Here is a 15,236-nt window from a genome sequence, read left to right as displayed (position 1 = left end):
TTCGCCCTATGTCATTTTATGCGAGGAGACGGTGTTTTCGAGCTCGCTCAAGTTTTCGGAGGTCGGCGGCCAAAAGATCCGACTGACTCCGGAAAAAGAAGAACCGGAGTAAGCATGGATTTGTGCTGCCCAGCTACGTCCCTGGCCGTAGTTACAGAGTTCTGTGATTGGCGGACCACACACACACAAAAAAGGCGCCAGCCAGTAGCTAAGCGTCTGGATGCAAACTAATGGGTGAAGCGGAGATCGCTATCTATCAACATGGAGGAACGCGGCTCACAGGAGGGAAAACGGCGTTTCTTGAAACCGTGTTACAGATAAGGACGAAGTTAAAACGGTAGGACGGAGCTTTAGGAGGCCCCGCTCTTTGCTGCACGATTGGTTAACACCCGCTTTGCTTACCGCGCGGAGCACTTCTCGGTTCGATAAATAAGTCTCAGAATATTCGCCAACGTCAAACTCTCAAACCTTATCATGGTGAAATAATTAGAATTATGAGAAAACGGCATTCCTGTAATTCTCGAATACGATGCCTGTAGCATGCCACGCTACCGATTGCTAATCGCGAACGCCGCTTACGTAACGTTCAATAGAAGTATAAAACGAGTCAGTGTTGACCGCCGCAAAGGACGTAAAGAACGAAACGTGGTTAAATATGTTTCCGTTTCTTACGCGTTTTCATATTAATATGCGTGATAAAAACAAACGCATCTACAAATACTTGTCACTCCGTACGTTTTTCTTACTTTGTAGTGGGTATTAAATTGCTCGCACCGCGCTTGATACTGACACCCTTTGCCCTCTATAATGTCCAACCGGGTCTTTCAACCCATAGAAAAAACAAAGTATGTGTATATATAATCCATGCTCACTAAAAATAAAATCAGTTGGCAAAAGAAATTAAACGAACAAACTGTATGCTCAAGTAAACCTTACGCCGACCTAGATAAAACAAGGGCCTTATTTCTCTACAAAATATTGTAGTTTCGTTGTTACTATGTGTTCGTTTATATAAGTCATATTAGTCTATGTTACAGTGATATACCTTGTGTCTTCTTTCTGTTTTTGTAAACACTGGAGACTACCTGTGTTCGCACAATGAAGAGATACCGACACCACGTAAGAACTCGTGCTACTGTACCCCTGCTCCGGAGACAGCTTATCTTCTAAATAATTATATAAAAATCAACAACAACAAAAAAACTATTGTAGTTGTTGACAATTTAAGACACGCCAGGATTTTCTATGTTCAAGCTTCATGATTGCTTCTTTGATATACTAATTGACTAGTGATGCAATCAAATTTTCTTTGAAGCGATGATAAGAAAGCGTAAACGACTAAATCTTCGCGAGGACCTTATTTTCGCGAATTTCGCGAATCGCCTACAATTCGCGAAACATACGTCCCGCGAACCATTCGGGCAATATGTGAACGTTACGGAAGCTACACTTGATTCGCGAAAATAAGAGCCCGCGAATATTTTCGAACTTTCAGCTTTGGCCCGATTCGTGAAAATTTGAGCCCGCGAAAATTAAGTCGTTTACAGTATTTGAGGTCGCGTCACGCGCTGCGTTTCTTGAGCAGGCAGCGAACTATAGCTAATTGACGACCACGACATATATCTCACGATGGATGCAAAGATGAAGAAAAAATTACCATATAGTTCACTTGTTTCGATTAAAACTCACCTTTAATAATGGATGAACGGAGGCATGTCAATGGCTATACCCATTGTAACGGGGGTAGCTTGCGCCACCTAGCCAATGTCTACAGAGAAGCAGCTCCTCAAAACTTTACGATGGCGATCATTTAATGGAAATTTTCTTTGCTCACGTTCCATTAAAATGCTGAGTGTCGCGACTAGTTCTAAACCCACCATTAAGACTAGCTGTTGATCATTTATGTTTTTATTTAAGACGGCGGCAGTTGCGTAACGTTTCGTCCATATTTTTTTTTTTATTTTTGTTTCGGGGAAGCAGGTGAGACAGAAATCACGATAATAAACACGGTCGCATAGAAAGAGCTCAAAGATCATTTTTGGCCGGCATCAACCGCCGGAAGTTCGGAATGGCTTGCACGTCTTCTCGCCGTTGCTCACGGGCACACAAACTCGACGACGTGTACACTGTCTTGGACGACGTCCCGCACAGCCCAACTTCCATTTGGACGGTTCTGCCGCCCGGTCTGGAGAGCGCCAAGTCACTCTGTGATGACGCAGGGTATGAGTCACATCACGAGGCACTCTCTCAGAGTCGCAGAGGTCTGAAGATCCCAGGCACAATCTCGCTGGTCTTAAAGCACGCCTGTAGATGAGGACACACGGACACTGTTCAATACACAGTAGATAAGGGACAATAGTATCTTGCCTAATCGTTACAGCACCTATATTATTTTTTACCATTTTTATAAACAAATCTCGGCCTCCGCACGCACACACAAAATAAACAGATTCTCCAAAAAATACCATAATTTAAGCAAACATCCTATCTCAACGTGCGCTTATACGAATGATTTACATGAACGAGATAAAAAAAAAAACAATGAGTCTTACGATTAACTGTCTGATTCTTCTATAGTTTCAAGCTTTTCACAACACGGAGCATTTTAGATCTACCTCATTTAAAGACGCATTGCAGCAAAAATAATTTTTTATACGAATAAATCTTTAGCTTGCTTTTTCATCATATTTTAGAACTTGAGTGAAGCGTTTGCACACAACATTTTTCCATAGAGAAGGGTAACAAGGGGGATAAAGGACAAACAAAAATATCCAAACACAGCTAAGTGACTGGTGCGCGACCGAAAAAATCCGCCTGGTCCTGGTATCAAACCAGAGGCCTCCCAATTTCCAGTAAGCGCTCAATGAACTGAGCTAACCAGAAGTTAGACATCAGTAGAGCAAACGGGTTTTATCAGCTGTCACCAGTGTGACACCAACAAGGGTGGCTTGAATTTTTAAGATTATGATGATAAAGACGATAGTTTCCCCAGAGAAGGAGAACAAGGGGGACAACGTCCATAACCTTAATATGCAGGCCACCTTTGTTGGTGTTACACTGGTGGCAGCTGATAAAACACTTTTGCTCTACTGACGTCTAACTCTAAGTTAACTCAGTTGGTTGAGCGCTTCACTGGAGATGAGATGGAGAGATCCCTGGTTTGATACCAGCACCAGGCGGACTTTTTCGTTCGCGCACCAATCACTTATCTGTGTTTTGAGATTTGTGTTCGTCTTTTATCCCTCTTGTTCCCCTTCTCTATGGCAAAATGTTGTGTTCAAACGCTTAATTGTATTAAATAACCTTCACCTCGTTACCCAGTGATTTAGCCTCAGTATGCCAATAAATTCCACTTTAAAATTTACCAAAACACAGAGAGGTTAGTGTAAAAACAGTGTGTCTGCCTAAAAAAACTCTACAGTGTTTTTTCGCCGTAAAAATAAAGTACGCATCCCCAACCGCATAGTCTCGGTTCAAATGTAGCGCTAGAGGATCGTACCAGATGCTAAAGTTTTGGAACTGCTTTGTCATATTAAACAGTTGTAGGTTATGTTCTGAAACTTTCAATGAAAAAACAGAGCGCAAACTGAAGCACTGACGAAATGAGAAACGCGCCTGGTCTTGTCGTTCGTGTTTCTTATACTGTCCGTGTTTCAGTTCGCGCTTGTAGACATTTAGATAATATGAGCCAACAAGACACATCAAAAGCTTTATTGAAAAAGGACTGCCCGTTTTCGGTAGTTAGTGCAGCTAAGTCGCATTAAAAAGAATATGTGCAATCTGATGACTTAATGCTGTATGGTTACTAATGCGATGAATGTGCTTCCACTGCCATTGCACTGGCTTAAGGAGACCTGATCTATTGCATTTTCTTATTTGCCTAATAAAAACATTATTAGTAATATTATTATAATTATTATTATTAATATATACCAGGGCATTGTCAGTCCCCATTTGTCGCAAAAAATATCCGGAAAACGCGTAGAACAGTTTATGTACTATAACGTTTCGTACTCAAAGTGAAATTTGGTTCGAACCACTGTCGCCCAATCTGCACAGAAAGTTAGATTTCGTCAATACGTAGGTGACTTTTGCAGTAAAAAGGACACTTTTTTAATTGTGGGGAGGGGGGGGGGGCGGGCAGATATTGAATGACATGAAATTCAGCCTTCATGTGCTACAACGCAAAGAAGAGATCAAGGTACACGCCAGCGGGTGGAAGTTTCCCATGACCCAAAACTAACTCCAGAATCGTTTACTAGCTCTAAACAGAGAAAAAAATAAAGCCAAAAAAGTTTCAAACGACGTAAAAGGAACTAGCAGGTAGGAGGAACGCACTTCGTCTCAAGCTCAGGGTTTGCCATCATTGGCGCTAATTTATAGCTCCCTTTTAGTTTACAAGGCGCTTTCCAAAGTGTCGGGGTCAAGTTACAAGCAGCAGAAAAAGGTACCCCTCCGCATTCCGAATGCCTAATGCGCAGTATCTGCTTAGAATTGCAAATTGTTCGCCACAAAAGACTTCATCCCACCGTCGAACGGAGAGATGGTAACCAACTTAAAATGCGAATGTCTCGAGTCGGTGGAATGCTTCCCTAAGTGCGTAACGAAGTCTGCGTCTAGAGCGTTCAAACCTTGGAGGGTTGGATAGCCTGCACTGTGCAATTCGAGCGAATTTGCATGTTCGCTGTTGCGCTCTGGATAGCTCAGTCTTGTTAAATTAAGCATTTGAGATGTGCGATCTGCACGAATATTCAAATGTCAATGTTTTGACGACGTTAAACTTGGTTATAGCTTACCAATTGATGTTAATATAATACCAAAAAGGCGAACTTTTGGCATTACTTTTATTATAACTCGAGGGCATTCCCTTAGTTAAAGTCTCTGGAATTTCAGCTTATTTCCTAGATAATTTGGCGCTTGAAATGTTCTCTAAGTTCCCCGCGTAGAATAGGCTTTTATCAATGTTTATTTTTCATGATAAAAGTTTTCCGAAAGTATTGGCTAAGTATGCAATCAGCTGCGTAAGAGGGAGTGAAAAAACAGCGGCACAGATCAGCAAGATGCTGGATTAGTTTTTTCAGCCTTTTTTATATTACTCGATATCAAGTCTATACTTACATTGTAGGCAACTATGCCTACGGCCTTGATATATATATATATATATATATATATATATATATATATATATATATACAGGGTGTTCCACGAAAGGTGGACAAGTTCGATATTACGAAAAATACGCGTCCCAACAAAAAAATACTTCTGTCGTTTTCGTCCTGGGCCAGGGGCCTATTCAGGAAAATAATTAAAGTCCGAGATAATTAAATTGTTAATTATTTTAGCGTAGTTAACTTTTTTAATATTGTGTTTAAGGGAGCGGTTTATATTAGAAAATTTCTCAGCATCATCAAAAAACACTAAATCAACAAATTGCAGAACGATAGACGGCACGCGAAGCATTTTACGGATTTTTGAAAAACCGCACAAATTCGACGAGTTCTTAAGTTTCGGTTTGCTATCGGAGCGCATCTCGGCCCCGACGGCACTGCGCCCCGTGGGGAGATAGTGCAACAAAGCTCTGCTGCGCTGTCATCGCGCGACACAGTAGAGGCTGGTTGCACTATCTCTCCACGGGGCGCGGTGCCGTCGGGGCCGAGATGCTTTCCGATAGCAAACGGAAACTTAAAAACTCGTCGAATTTGTGCTGTTTTCAGGAAGCCGTAAAATTCTGCGCGTGCCTTCTATTGTTCTCCAATTTGTTGATTTAGTGTTTTTTGATGATGCTGAGAAATTTTCTACATGAAACCATGTTCTTAAACACAATATTAAAAAGTTAATTACGCAAAAATATTTAACTATTGAATTATCTCGGACTTTAATAATTTTCCTGAATAGGCCCCTGCCCCAGGACCAAAACGGCACAAGTCCTTTTTTGTTGCGACGCGTAGTTTTCGCAATATCGAATTTGTCCAACTTTCGTGAAACACCCTGTATATATATATATTTATATAAGGTATTAGATTAACAAGGTCATACTTATTGCAGAGAGCCTCGTTCCAAGATTCGAAATGTGCAATACCAAAAAATAAATAAGATGCCTCATGCACATCATCACGCACAAAAAAAAGAGGCGCCGGTTTCCGGCGCAGGATTCTGGCGGATCAAGAGCAAAATCAATGAGATTTTGCCTGCGATCTACTAGGGTCACCGACAATCTAAGAAAGTAAAAAATATGCTGTTTTTTAATATTTTGATAGTAATTTTAGATATGTTTAATACATGTTCGTCATTCATCAAACGGCTACACAAAGCTGAATTATCCACCGAATCTAAAGGTGAAGCTTCGACATTCGGCGGGAAGCCCAAGGCTAGGGCGCGGCCAATCCAAGATTTACATATCTGCGGCTTTGCCACGTACCGTCGTGTTTCTCGCTTGGTGCTGGACAAGGTTCCACAAAATACGGCGTAATAGACAAACCGTGCTCTATTATTTAACATTGGTTTTACGGTACGCTGTGCTTGATAGCAGGAAGCTACAGGACAGTGGACTCACTCTGGTTGGTGGTGTAGATGTGGTAGTTCCGTTTAGCCCTCGGGTCGAAGATGCTTCCCCCGACGCCCTGGGGGTCTTGAGAGCTCCGTTCTGCTTTCCGGGGCAGTTCGGAAATAATGAACGACTCCTCGGCGTACACTTTTCTCCCGGGAAGCTCTGCGTTCCACGAGGACAAAACAAAAAAAGAAAGCAAAACGGTTAAAGTAGGGACACCATTCTTTTACCGACTAAGTTGTTAAAAAAAATATCAGTTGCTTGATTATGCTGACAAAGACCAGGGAGCTCATAATGTGTTGTCAATGAGCTGGGTACATACTATATATGTCTGTGTGCTTCGACATCATATGACGTCATAGCGCCTATGACTTTGACGTCACACGATGTCATGGTTTCACGTGACGTCCCGGGGTCACATGGTATATTAACGTAACTGTTCTTCGTTCTGCTTCCTCATAGAATTTGGATCACATAATTATTCTGTATTGAAAAGAAAAATCATATAAGTTTGTGCGTTTGCATATGAAAGCGCGTGTGGGTGCGTATGGTCGCGCTCTAAAAGCGTGTAATAAGTGGCTCGTGTCAGACGATCTTCGAAAATGCATTCAGCAGAAGGGCACAGCAAGGGAGAATCACCTTTATGGCAAAGGTTGGTCAATCATGAAGTATAGCAACTATTTTCCAAAATTAAGCAGGAATATTTTTGGTTTTTCCAAAATACTGCAAACGAAGAATCATTCTGTGTTAAGTCGTGGCATGAACGGAAGTATTCATTGCTAAATATGGCAGGAATTCAGCAGCCCGATACAGTTAGCGGAGAAAAGAGGGACACTGCGCGCCACCTTTAGCGCGAACACAACATTGGCGCCTGATTGCATTTTTATTCGAGAGGTTATGAGAACGCACAACAGTGTACACGCACCACACTATAGTATTTCTGATAACAGCGTTTAGATTCTTAAAAAGAAAAAAAAAACAATAAAAAAACGGCGACTGCATGTCTGCGTTAACGTTGTCGCACAATGTTTGACGTTACAATTACTTTCACAACTACTTTTCCCACTTCCCAAGACTCTAAAAAATTTTTTTTATCGGAAACCTCGTTGCCAAGCTTAAAACATATTGTGACACGGTATGCACTAGCGAGAGCTCGACGTCTCAACCAAGCACTCGTCAAAATTAGTTGAGATCGTTGTTCATTCAAGAGCTTTGATTTACACACTCTTCGGGAAAGTTGGCGAGATCTGTGGCAGGTGACTTTTCCGTTGACGGACCAATTTCGAGCTGTAAGACGCAACATAAATATTAAAACAAAACTGCGTGCCTTGACCATCGGAGTCCGAAGAGGTTTGCAGAGAACCAGCAAGTTCCGACAAAATCAGTAATTCCCAAAGTACATTCGTGCCAGCAAGAACAAGAGAAGCGCCGCGTGCAGTCTCGTCCCCAGCAACTGCAGTTTTTGCTCATCGAAAAAGGTTTTACAACTCTATTCAACGCACCAACTTCGGAGATGGTACAGCCCAGCCTACGTCTACCGTAGAACGTATTCCCATTCAAATCGCGATCCTAAAAAACAAAAGTAAATTTCACCAGGATTTGTCGTTTTTAAAGGGTATACCGTATAACTAGCGGGCCTTCGCAGGGGGCCCACTGAAAATCGACAAAGTGGCACTCGTACCTTGTGGGGTATTTAACATCTTAAGGAACTCAGAGCATGAGAAGCCCAAAGCATCCTGTTATCGAGCCGAATCTAATAATATTGATGCATTAGACAATAAGAAACCTGAAGAGCGATTAAAGATCAGTAACAATCATGAACAAAATGAGCCACTCTTTGGGATTCTTAAGATGTCAGTGAATACACTGTGTTCTTTTTTTTTCTTTTTTTCTAAGAATATTGTTTTGTTTAATGCTGCGTGAGTTAGACACTCAGTGTGGTCTTTTCAAATAAGTTATAGTGCCAAGTAGTCAATATGTTCAAGATGTAATGCAAGCAAAGTAGTTCACTGCTTACTTTGTTTTAATTAGACGTTTTTGGGCACACGTTTATATATAAAAGAAACAAAAAAAAACGAAGACAGCTTCGTCTTGCGTGTTTCTGTCTTCACTTCGTCATTTGAACTGTTTTATCAACTGTAATTCAATCATTGTTCAAAGCCGGCCCAATTTTTTTAATAACAATGCCGTATCGAGCGCGCAGATTGAGTCATTCATTGTCACATTTTGTTCTGGAAAAATCGGTCGATACCGAAATTAAACGCGCGATGCCCGCCGGAAGGGCAACCCTTTTTTGATGCTGGATTGTCACGTGTTGAAAACAAAATTTGCGTCACTTTGCGTCAGGGCGCGTATAAACATTGACATTTTGTTGACAAGTTTATGTTCAGCTTTTTCTTGTTGTTTTTTTAGGCTTACTAGTTCCCTCGATTAAAACGTTTTTCAGTGATATCGCACCGCAAAGCAAAACAACTTTTCCCGGCGGATATGGTGGCTTATCGCTATAGTTTGCCAATCACAGACCACCGACTCGAATTTGCTCCGGGCCACAATGACGCAAAATAGTGGCGCAAATTTCCACTTTAACACGCGACACTACGATGTAAAACGAGGATTGTCCGTTCGACGGGCATAGCGCGTTTTGTTTTGGTAACGACAAATTTCCCGAACAGAAACAATTCGACACTCAATAAATCAAACTGCGTGCTCAATCAAAAATTAAAAAAAAAAAAAAAAAACTGGGCTGGTTTTAAGCATTGATTGCCTCTTTTTTAAATACAAACATGTACCCTACAGCGTTTCATTAAAAAAAGTTTAATGATAGGTTTATGTTAATTCGTTATCCCTGAGTAGCGTTCTTCATTGAACATAATGCCGGCCCGGCTGAATAACGAACTTGCTCTCCGCAAGTATGTTATTCAGACCGTGATATAGTCTTTATTAAGTAAACATGATGTTTGTTTATTTTTTTAGGAAAATCTGATTTTGATTGAAAACAAAAAGACTTTATACACTTCGTTTCACATGAATGTATACCGCCGCCAACACCACCATCTAACGGAGCCGATCCAGCGATGCAAAAAGTACATCGTCACAACGCTTGCCTTCTTATTCGTTTTGCTATCACAAGCTAAATCAATCACGCAAAGTAAATACTCCATGATCCTTTTTTGCGCGTGATTAATTTAGCTAATGACGTCATCGCAGTGAGATCAAGCGACAACGCTGATTGGATACGAGTGCTGCCTCAGTGCTCGGATGGGCCTCGTGTCCAACCAACGCGTCCAAGGACGCCGGTTGTCGGGCTCGGGCCCAATTGCAGAGTCGGCGCCATCCCCGTTCGTGAAGGCGTTCGACGGAAAAAGTGTGGGGCGTTTGGAGGCCTTCATTATTCTAGATGATGTTGTTCATGACGGTGTCTTTGACGCGTCTTAATATGCTTTTTACAGCTTCCAGTTGAGGGCAGACTTTCGAAATGGATCCGTAGAGAATACACGTGGATTTACTCAAGGTATGTAAAGCACTACGTATATAAAAGAAAAAAAAAAAAAAAACGGAACAAGTTTTATATTTTTTAGAGGCTCACGTGGTGTGTTTTAGACGTGCAGCAGTCGCAACAGTGAACACAATGAGGGTGTTTCATTCGGAATGAAAATATGATTCTGCACAAGGCGTATCGTAAGTCATTATGGTTTTGGGATTTAATTACAGGCGAAATGATGAAGAGGCAGATGTAGAGATATGATACAAAACGCTAGGGGTCGCTTCTTATCAGTCCTGACAAATACCAACGTGTAATTTAAGCAATAATAAAGATTCTGCGCAGGACGCGTGAATAACCTTCGCTGTGTAATACTAACTTGGCCACATTTCATCGAACCTAAGAGTGTCGTGAATGTTTTATGCGAGCACATTAAAAGTCGAGCGTTCTGCACATAATAATTTCTCGTGAAATATCTAGAAAAGTGTTCGCTATACAAAGGATATCTCAGAGATGTCTTAAAACGTTGATGCTTCTTTTTCCATGAAAGATGGACGGCTCCATCTCCACTATCACTCCGCGCGTGGAAAAGCAGTGACTTCTGTGTCGATTTCCGCCAAATTATCCTGGCTCTGAACTTAGAAGCCAGGAAGACACCAAAGTCGATGCGAGCTTGCCAGCTTCTGCAGTTTCATTCATGAACGATAAACACCGCAACATGAAATAGAGAAGAGGTGGAGTTGTTTCGGGCTTGGCGTATGTCTGAAACTGTTCGACCCTCCGATTTTCAAATTAATTATTGATTGAAAATAACTTCTTTTCTGGAGCACGCTTTGGCCTTCTACCGCCATTTTTTTTGTCTTTGTTGTGTAGATTGTGCGAGTGCAAGATCATCATAGCTGCCCAAAATAAAAGCGGCTCTTTCACATTAAATGTTTGCTCGATTTTATTTCGTTGTGTCTCTGGTTGGGTGTTCGGAAATGCGGCTCCCGAACTATTGACCCAAACCGTGTTTGAGAACTAAAAAGAGAAAAAAAGGGAGGAGGGGGGAGGGGGGGGGGGGGGGGGTGTTGCAACTAAAGAAAAACAGTAACTGTGTTTAAAATTAAAATTACCTTGTTATTATAACAAACTTTTTCAAACACGTTTTGTAGTGTGTTCGAGTGGAGGGGTAAGTTGGAGCTTTTTTCTTCAGACATTGTCAGGGTGCACCAGTGTTTCGTAATTAAAAAGAGCTGAAACTTCAGGATGCATTTGAGTCTATATTTAATTACAGAATTAAACGTCCTGCTGACTTCACTAGGTGTTTGAGTTTAAGATATTAATCGCTTAAAGGCTGTTACAGTGTTATCTGATTTGACAGCTTTCATATATCGACTCTAAAATGCAGTTTCTGGTTTTAGACGGTTCTGAATATAGCTAGTGTTATTTAATGAATATTTAAAGTAAAGTTTGCGCGAATTAGTTGTAAACATTATCAGTCACTTTTACCTTTAATTAATATTTTGCCACATATTACATTTCATAGTGCATATCTAGACATAATAATACTAATGACTGCTCAATGACTATTTAACTTAATTGAATGTTCGACGCAAAACAACTTCAGCTCTATTTTTTTTCTTTTAACGATTTTTATGTTATTGGCCGTTTCTTACCAATTCATTTGACTTTGATGCTCTAAAACGCAAGGCGCGCTGCCCCGACGGAGGATTAACTCAAAGAGCACGTGTCGGAAATCTAACCTTCTATTAGAGCGAAAATGTTTCCGTGGAGCCCTCTTATATTATTTTTGTTTATTTACTCGTTACCTACACTCCGCCTAGGGGCACTAGGGGCACGTAGATGTAAACACAACAAATACACAAACTAAAATGTAAAAAAATATCAATACAGGGTGACATCTGTTACAAATTATACAATGCGCAATCACAAAAAAAGAAAAAAAAATTTACACAAGATACACGTGTCTACTATACGCTGCTAACATTAGCTCAATGGAAAACAATATATTAGTCACGGATCATTTTTGTGTAAGTTACGAATTAAGAGACAATCAAAAGTTTCATCCGATGCCGAAACCACAGCTGCGGGGAGTCTATTCCACTGATTTAATGTTCATGGGAAAAATGACGATTGAAAAACAGATGTGCGGCATGCTATTTCCAGTATTTTCTTCTAGTGGTCTATCTCTGGGAAGTAAAAGTAGGGGTTTTTAGGTAGATGTTCCTATCACTGCCGGTACGTTCACGAATCACTTTATTCAGAAAATAGTACCTTGATAACCTCCGGCAAAGTTCGAGCGACTACCATGACGATGACTTTTTTAATGCCGTGACACTAATATCAATATGATAAGAGTTAGTAACAAAACGGGCAGAGCGATATTGGATGGCCTCAAGTTTATTAATTAAGGCTTTAGTGTTGGAATCCCATACTACAGCAGCATATTCTAAGAGGGAACGTAGGTTAGAAATATATATTATTTGTTTGCGTCACGTGGTGAGTGTTTAAAGTTTCTCTATATAAAGTTAAGTGCACGTCCTGCTTTCACCGGTATAAATTCAACAAGACTACTCCACGTTAGGTTCGATGAAAAAATAACACCCAAATACTTCACATCCTTCGCCAAGGTAATATGATTTGCATCCAGATGGTAATTAGTCTGTATGTTTAGACGCTTTCTGCTAGAGCGGATGCAATGCCACTTTGCGAAATTCAGTTTCATTTTTAATTTTGTTGCACCATGTGAGAAATTGATAAAAATCAGATTGTAAAGCGGCAGCATCGTCCTGGTTATTTATATCCCTGTATAACACCCAATCATCTGCATATAATCTTATTTTGAAGGATGTTCCGTAGCCTATATCATTTATATAGGTTAAAAACAGAAGCGCACCACGCGCGGATTCTTGGGGAACACCCGACGTTACTGAAACAAAGTAAGATTCTGAGCCATGGATGACTACTTTTTGGGAGCGACCGGTAAGATAGTCTGCTATCCAACCAAGGTGAAAAGGTGAAAAGGACTTTTCACGTTTTCGACAAGGACTTTTCACGACGATTTTACCGCTCGACAAGGACTTTTCACGAGGTGAAAAGTCCTCGTCGAGCCAAATTTTATCCGGTCCGTGGGTCTTAAATTTGAGAGCGTTCTTTTGTGGAGCGACCTTGTCACGATAATCAACTAGTTTAACTATGACAGGTAGTACATAGCTCAGGCGGCTACCGTAATCACTTCTGTAAACGCGTTCAATAACACTTACTTAAACACCAAGTAGATTAGAAAAAGAAAATGTTCTTCACACGAGATTCGAGTTGACCTTGAAAACCGTCCTCAGTTTCACCGAACCCTTCTATTGTAAGGTGAAACATATTTCCGATAACTCGCCGGATGGTGAGTTGGAGTCGCCGAGCTAACCTTTTTCGGAGGCGGTGTCGGCAACGGGTGCCTGCTTCCTCCAGTAAAAGTAGAGGAACACCAGGACGAGGAGCACTACCAAGGCCGAGAGCAGCGCAGGGACGATGAACACCAGGTTCTCCTGGAGCGGGAACCGGAAGCCGCCGGAACTGCCGGACATTGGCTCGGTTTTCGTCTCTGAAAAAGCGAACGGCAGAAGAAAGAAGTAGGAAATGGTGAATAATTCACACACGCAAAAAAAAAGGTATATTCTTACACCTCTTGTCACATATCATACACCCAAAATTTTCATTTCGAAGTACAGCGCACTGACTTTGAACAGACGCTACCAAATCTCACGACCGGCTTGATAGCCGAGTTGTACAACTTGTTAAAATAGCTCATGTACATGTGACGGACTGTAAGGAAAAAAAAATCTCTTTTGGCCCTACTGCAAAGCCTCAATGTTTCTTTCCTGTAGTCTTTGATACGCACTTTAGCTGTTTAATATGTTATATCCCACCGTCATCAATCCGCTCGTAAACGTTGGGGCCGTCAGTTTGACGTCAATGCGCTGTACACCGAACTGAAGTTTTGCGATGTCCCTTACCTTAAGTGGTACAGTAATCGATATAGTTAAGAACCACAAAACGCTGGGCGTAATTTTCTCTGAGCATCTGTCCTGGGGTCGCCATATTGTTAATTTGGTCAGCAGGCTGTGCAGAGTCATTGGCGTTATTAGAGGATGCCGCTCAATATTGCCTGTTAACATTAAACTCATGATTTATCATGCCCTTTCCGGTCTCATATAAATTATTGTCACCTCGTGTGGGGCACAACAACTTCGAATTTGAACAAAATACTGTTACTTCAAAAAAAGATACTACGCATCATCGCGGATGTACACTGCCTATATCACACTAAACCGCTGTTCAAAAAAATTCAAGATTATTCCCATTACAAAAATGCACGTGTATCGTCTTTCGTGTGCTTTCTTTTTCGGAACAAAGGAATTCATTGAATATCTTTGGCGCACCTTAGACTTGAATAAAAAGGAATTCTCGATCAGTATGAGCTGCTCTGAGATATGGTATGTTCCTCATTTCCGCACGAATCATGCTTTACAATCCCTTCGCCATATATTACCTTCTCTACTCAACAGGTGCATTTAGAAAACATAGATATATACTCTCTGACTAGAGCTGAATTGTGTATGTGTTTTATCTAATGCGGATGTCTCTTTATGACATTTTTCTTTTTCTCGCTTTTGCATAATATACTTGTTTCTGAACGTTCCTGTGCTCCCACTTGTTTACTCTATTTATTGTTACTTAAGTATAGAGTTTCTCTTACAAAGTACATGTATAGTTTGTAAGAGAAACTCTATATGCTGTATAACGAGGCTTTTCTATGTATAACACTTTTCAGCCAGATTGTTATTTTTGTATTGCTTTAGGGCAACAGACCCAGTCCAGTTGCCATAAGGTAGATTTTTGTCTGGAAACCCGCCAGAATAAATTTCTGGAAATAAAGGTTTCAGATTTCAGATTTCAAATCGCCACACCCTTTTTTTAGAACGTTGGCGGTGTCCATGGCGACAGGTGTCCCCAGTGCTTTACCAAAGAGCGCCCTTACTAAGCGAAAAAGCAGGTGAATAATATCAGGAAGGTCCGTCACAATCTAGTATAGAGCTGGCGAATCCCAAAAAACGAGACCCGAAACCAAGGAAAGGAGAAAAGACAAACACATAAAATAGAGAGAGAGAAACACAACGCTCAGTCATTATGCTATGACATTTTGTACGCGTT

General features: G+C 41.0%; 1 protein-coding gene across 1 annotated transcript in view; it reads right to left on the bottom strand.

The window, feature by feature from the left end:
- Positions 1-1,892: 1,892 nt before the first annotated feature.
- The window catches only part of LOC8023381 (Down syndrome cell adhesion molecule homolog), a 79,612-nt gene continuing 66,268 nt past the window's right edge, over positions 1,893-15,236 (bottom strand). Inside the window, exons 15-17 of the mRNA XM_040221036.1 lie at positions 13,450-13,626; positions 6,554-6,709; positions 1,893-2,304 (exon numbers count right to left, since the gene is read on the bottom strand). Coding sequence (XP_040076970.1) covers positions 2,294-2,304; positions 6,554-6,709; positions 13,450-13,626 — 344 coding nt within the window. The 3' untranslated portion in view covers positions 1,893-2,293. The remainder of the gene's footprint in view (positions 2,305-6,553; positions 6,710-13,449; positions 13,627-15,236) is intronic.

This window comes from Ixodes scapularis, unplaced genomic scaffold, assembly GCF_016920785.2.
Source record: "Ixodes scapularis isolate PalLabHiFi unplaced genomic scaffold, ASM1692078v2 PGA_scaffold7__128_contigs__length_106722199, whole genome shotgun sequence".
Classification (NCBI taxonomy): Eukaryota; Metazoa; Arthropoda; class Arachnida; order Ixodida; family Ixodidae; genus Ixodes; species Ixodes scapularis.
Note: the sequence above shows the minus strand (reverse complement) of the source record. Positions and strands in the feature narration are given on the sequence as shown.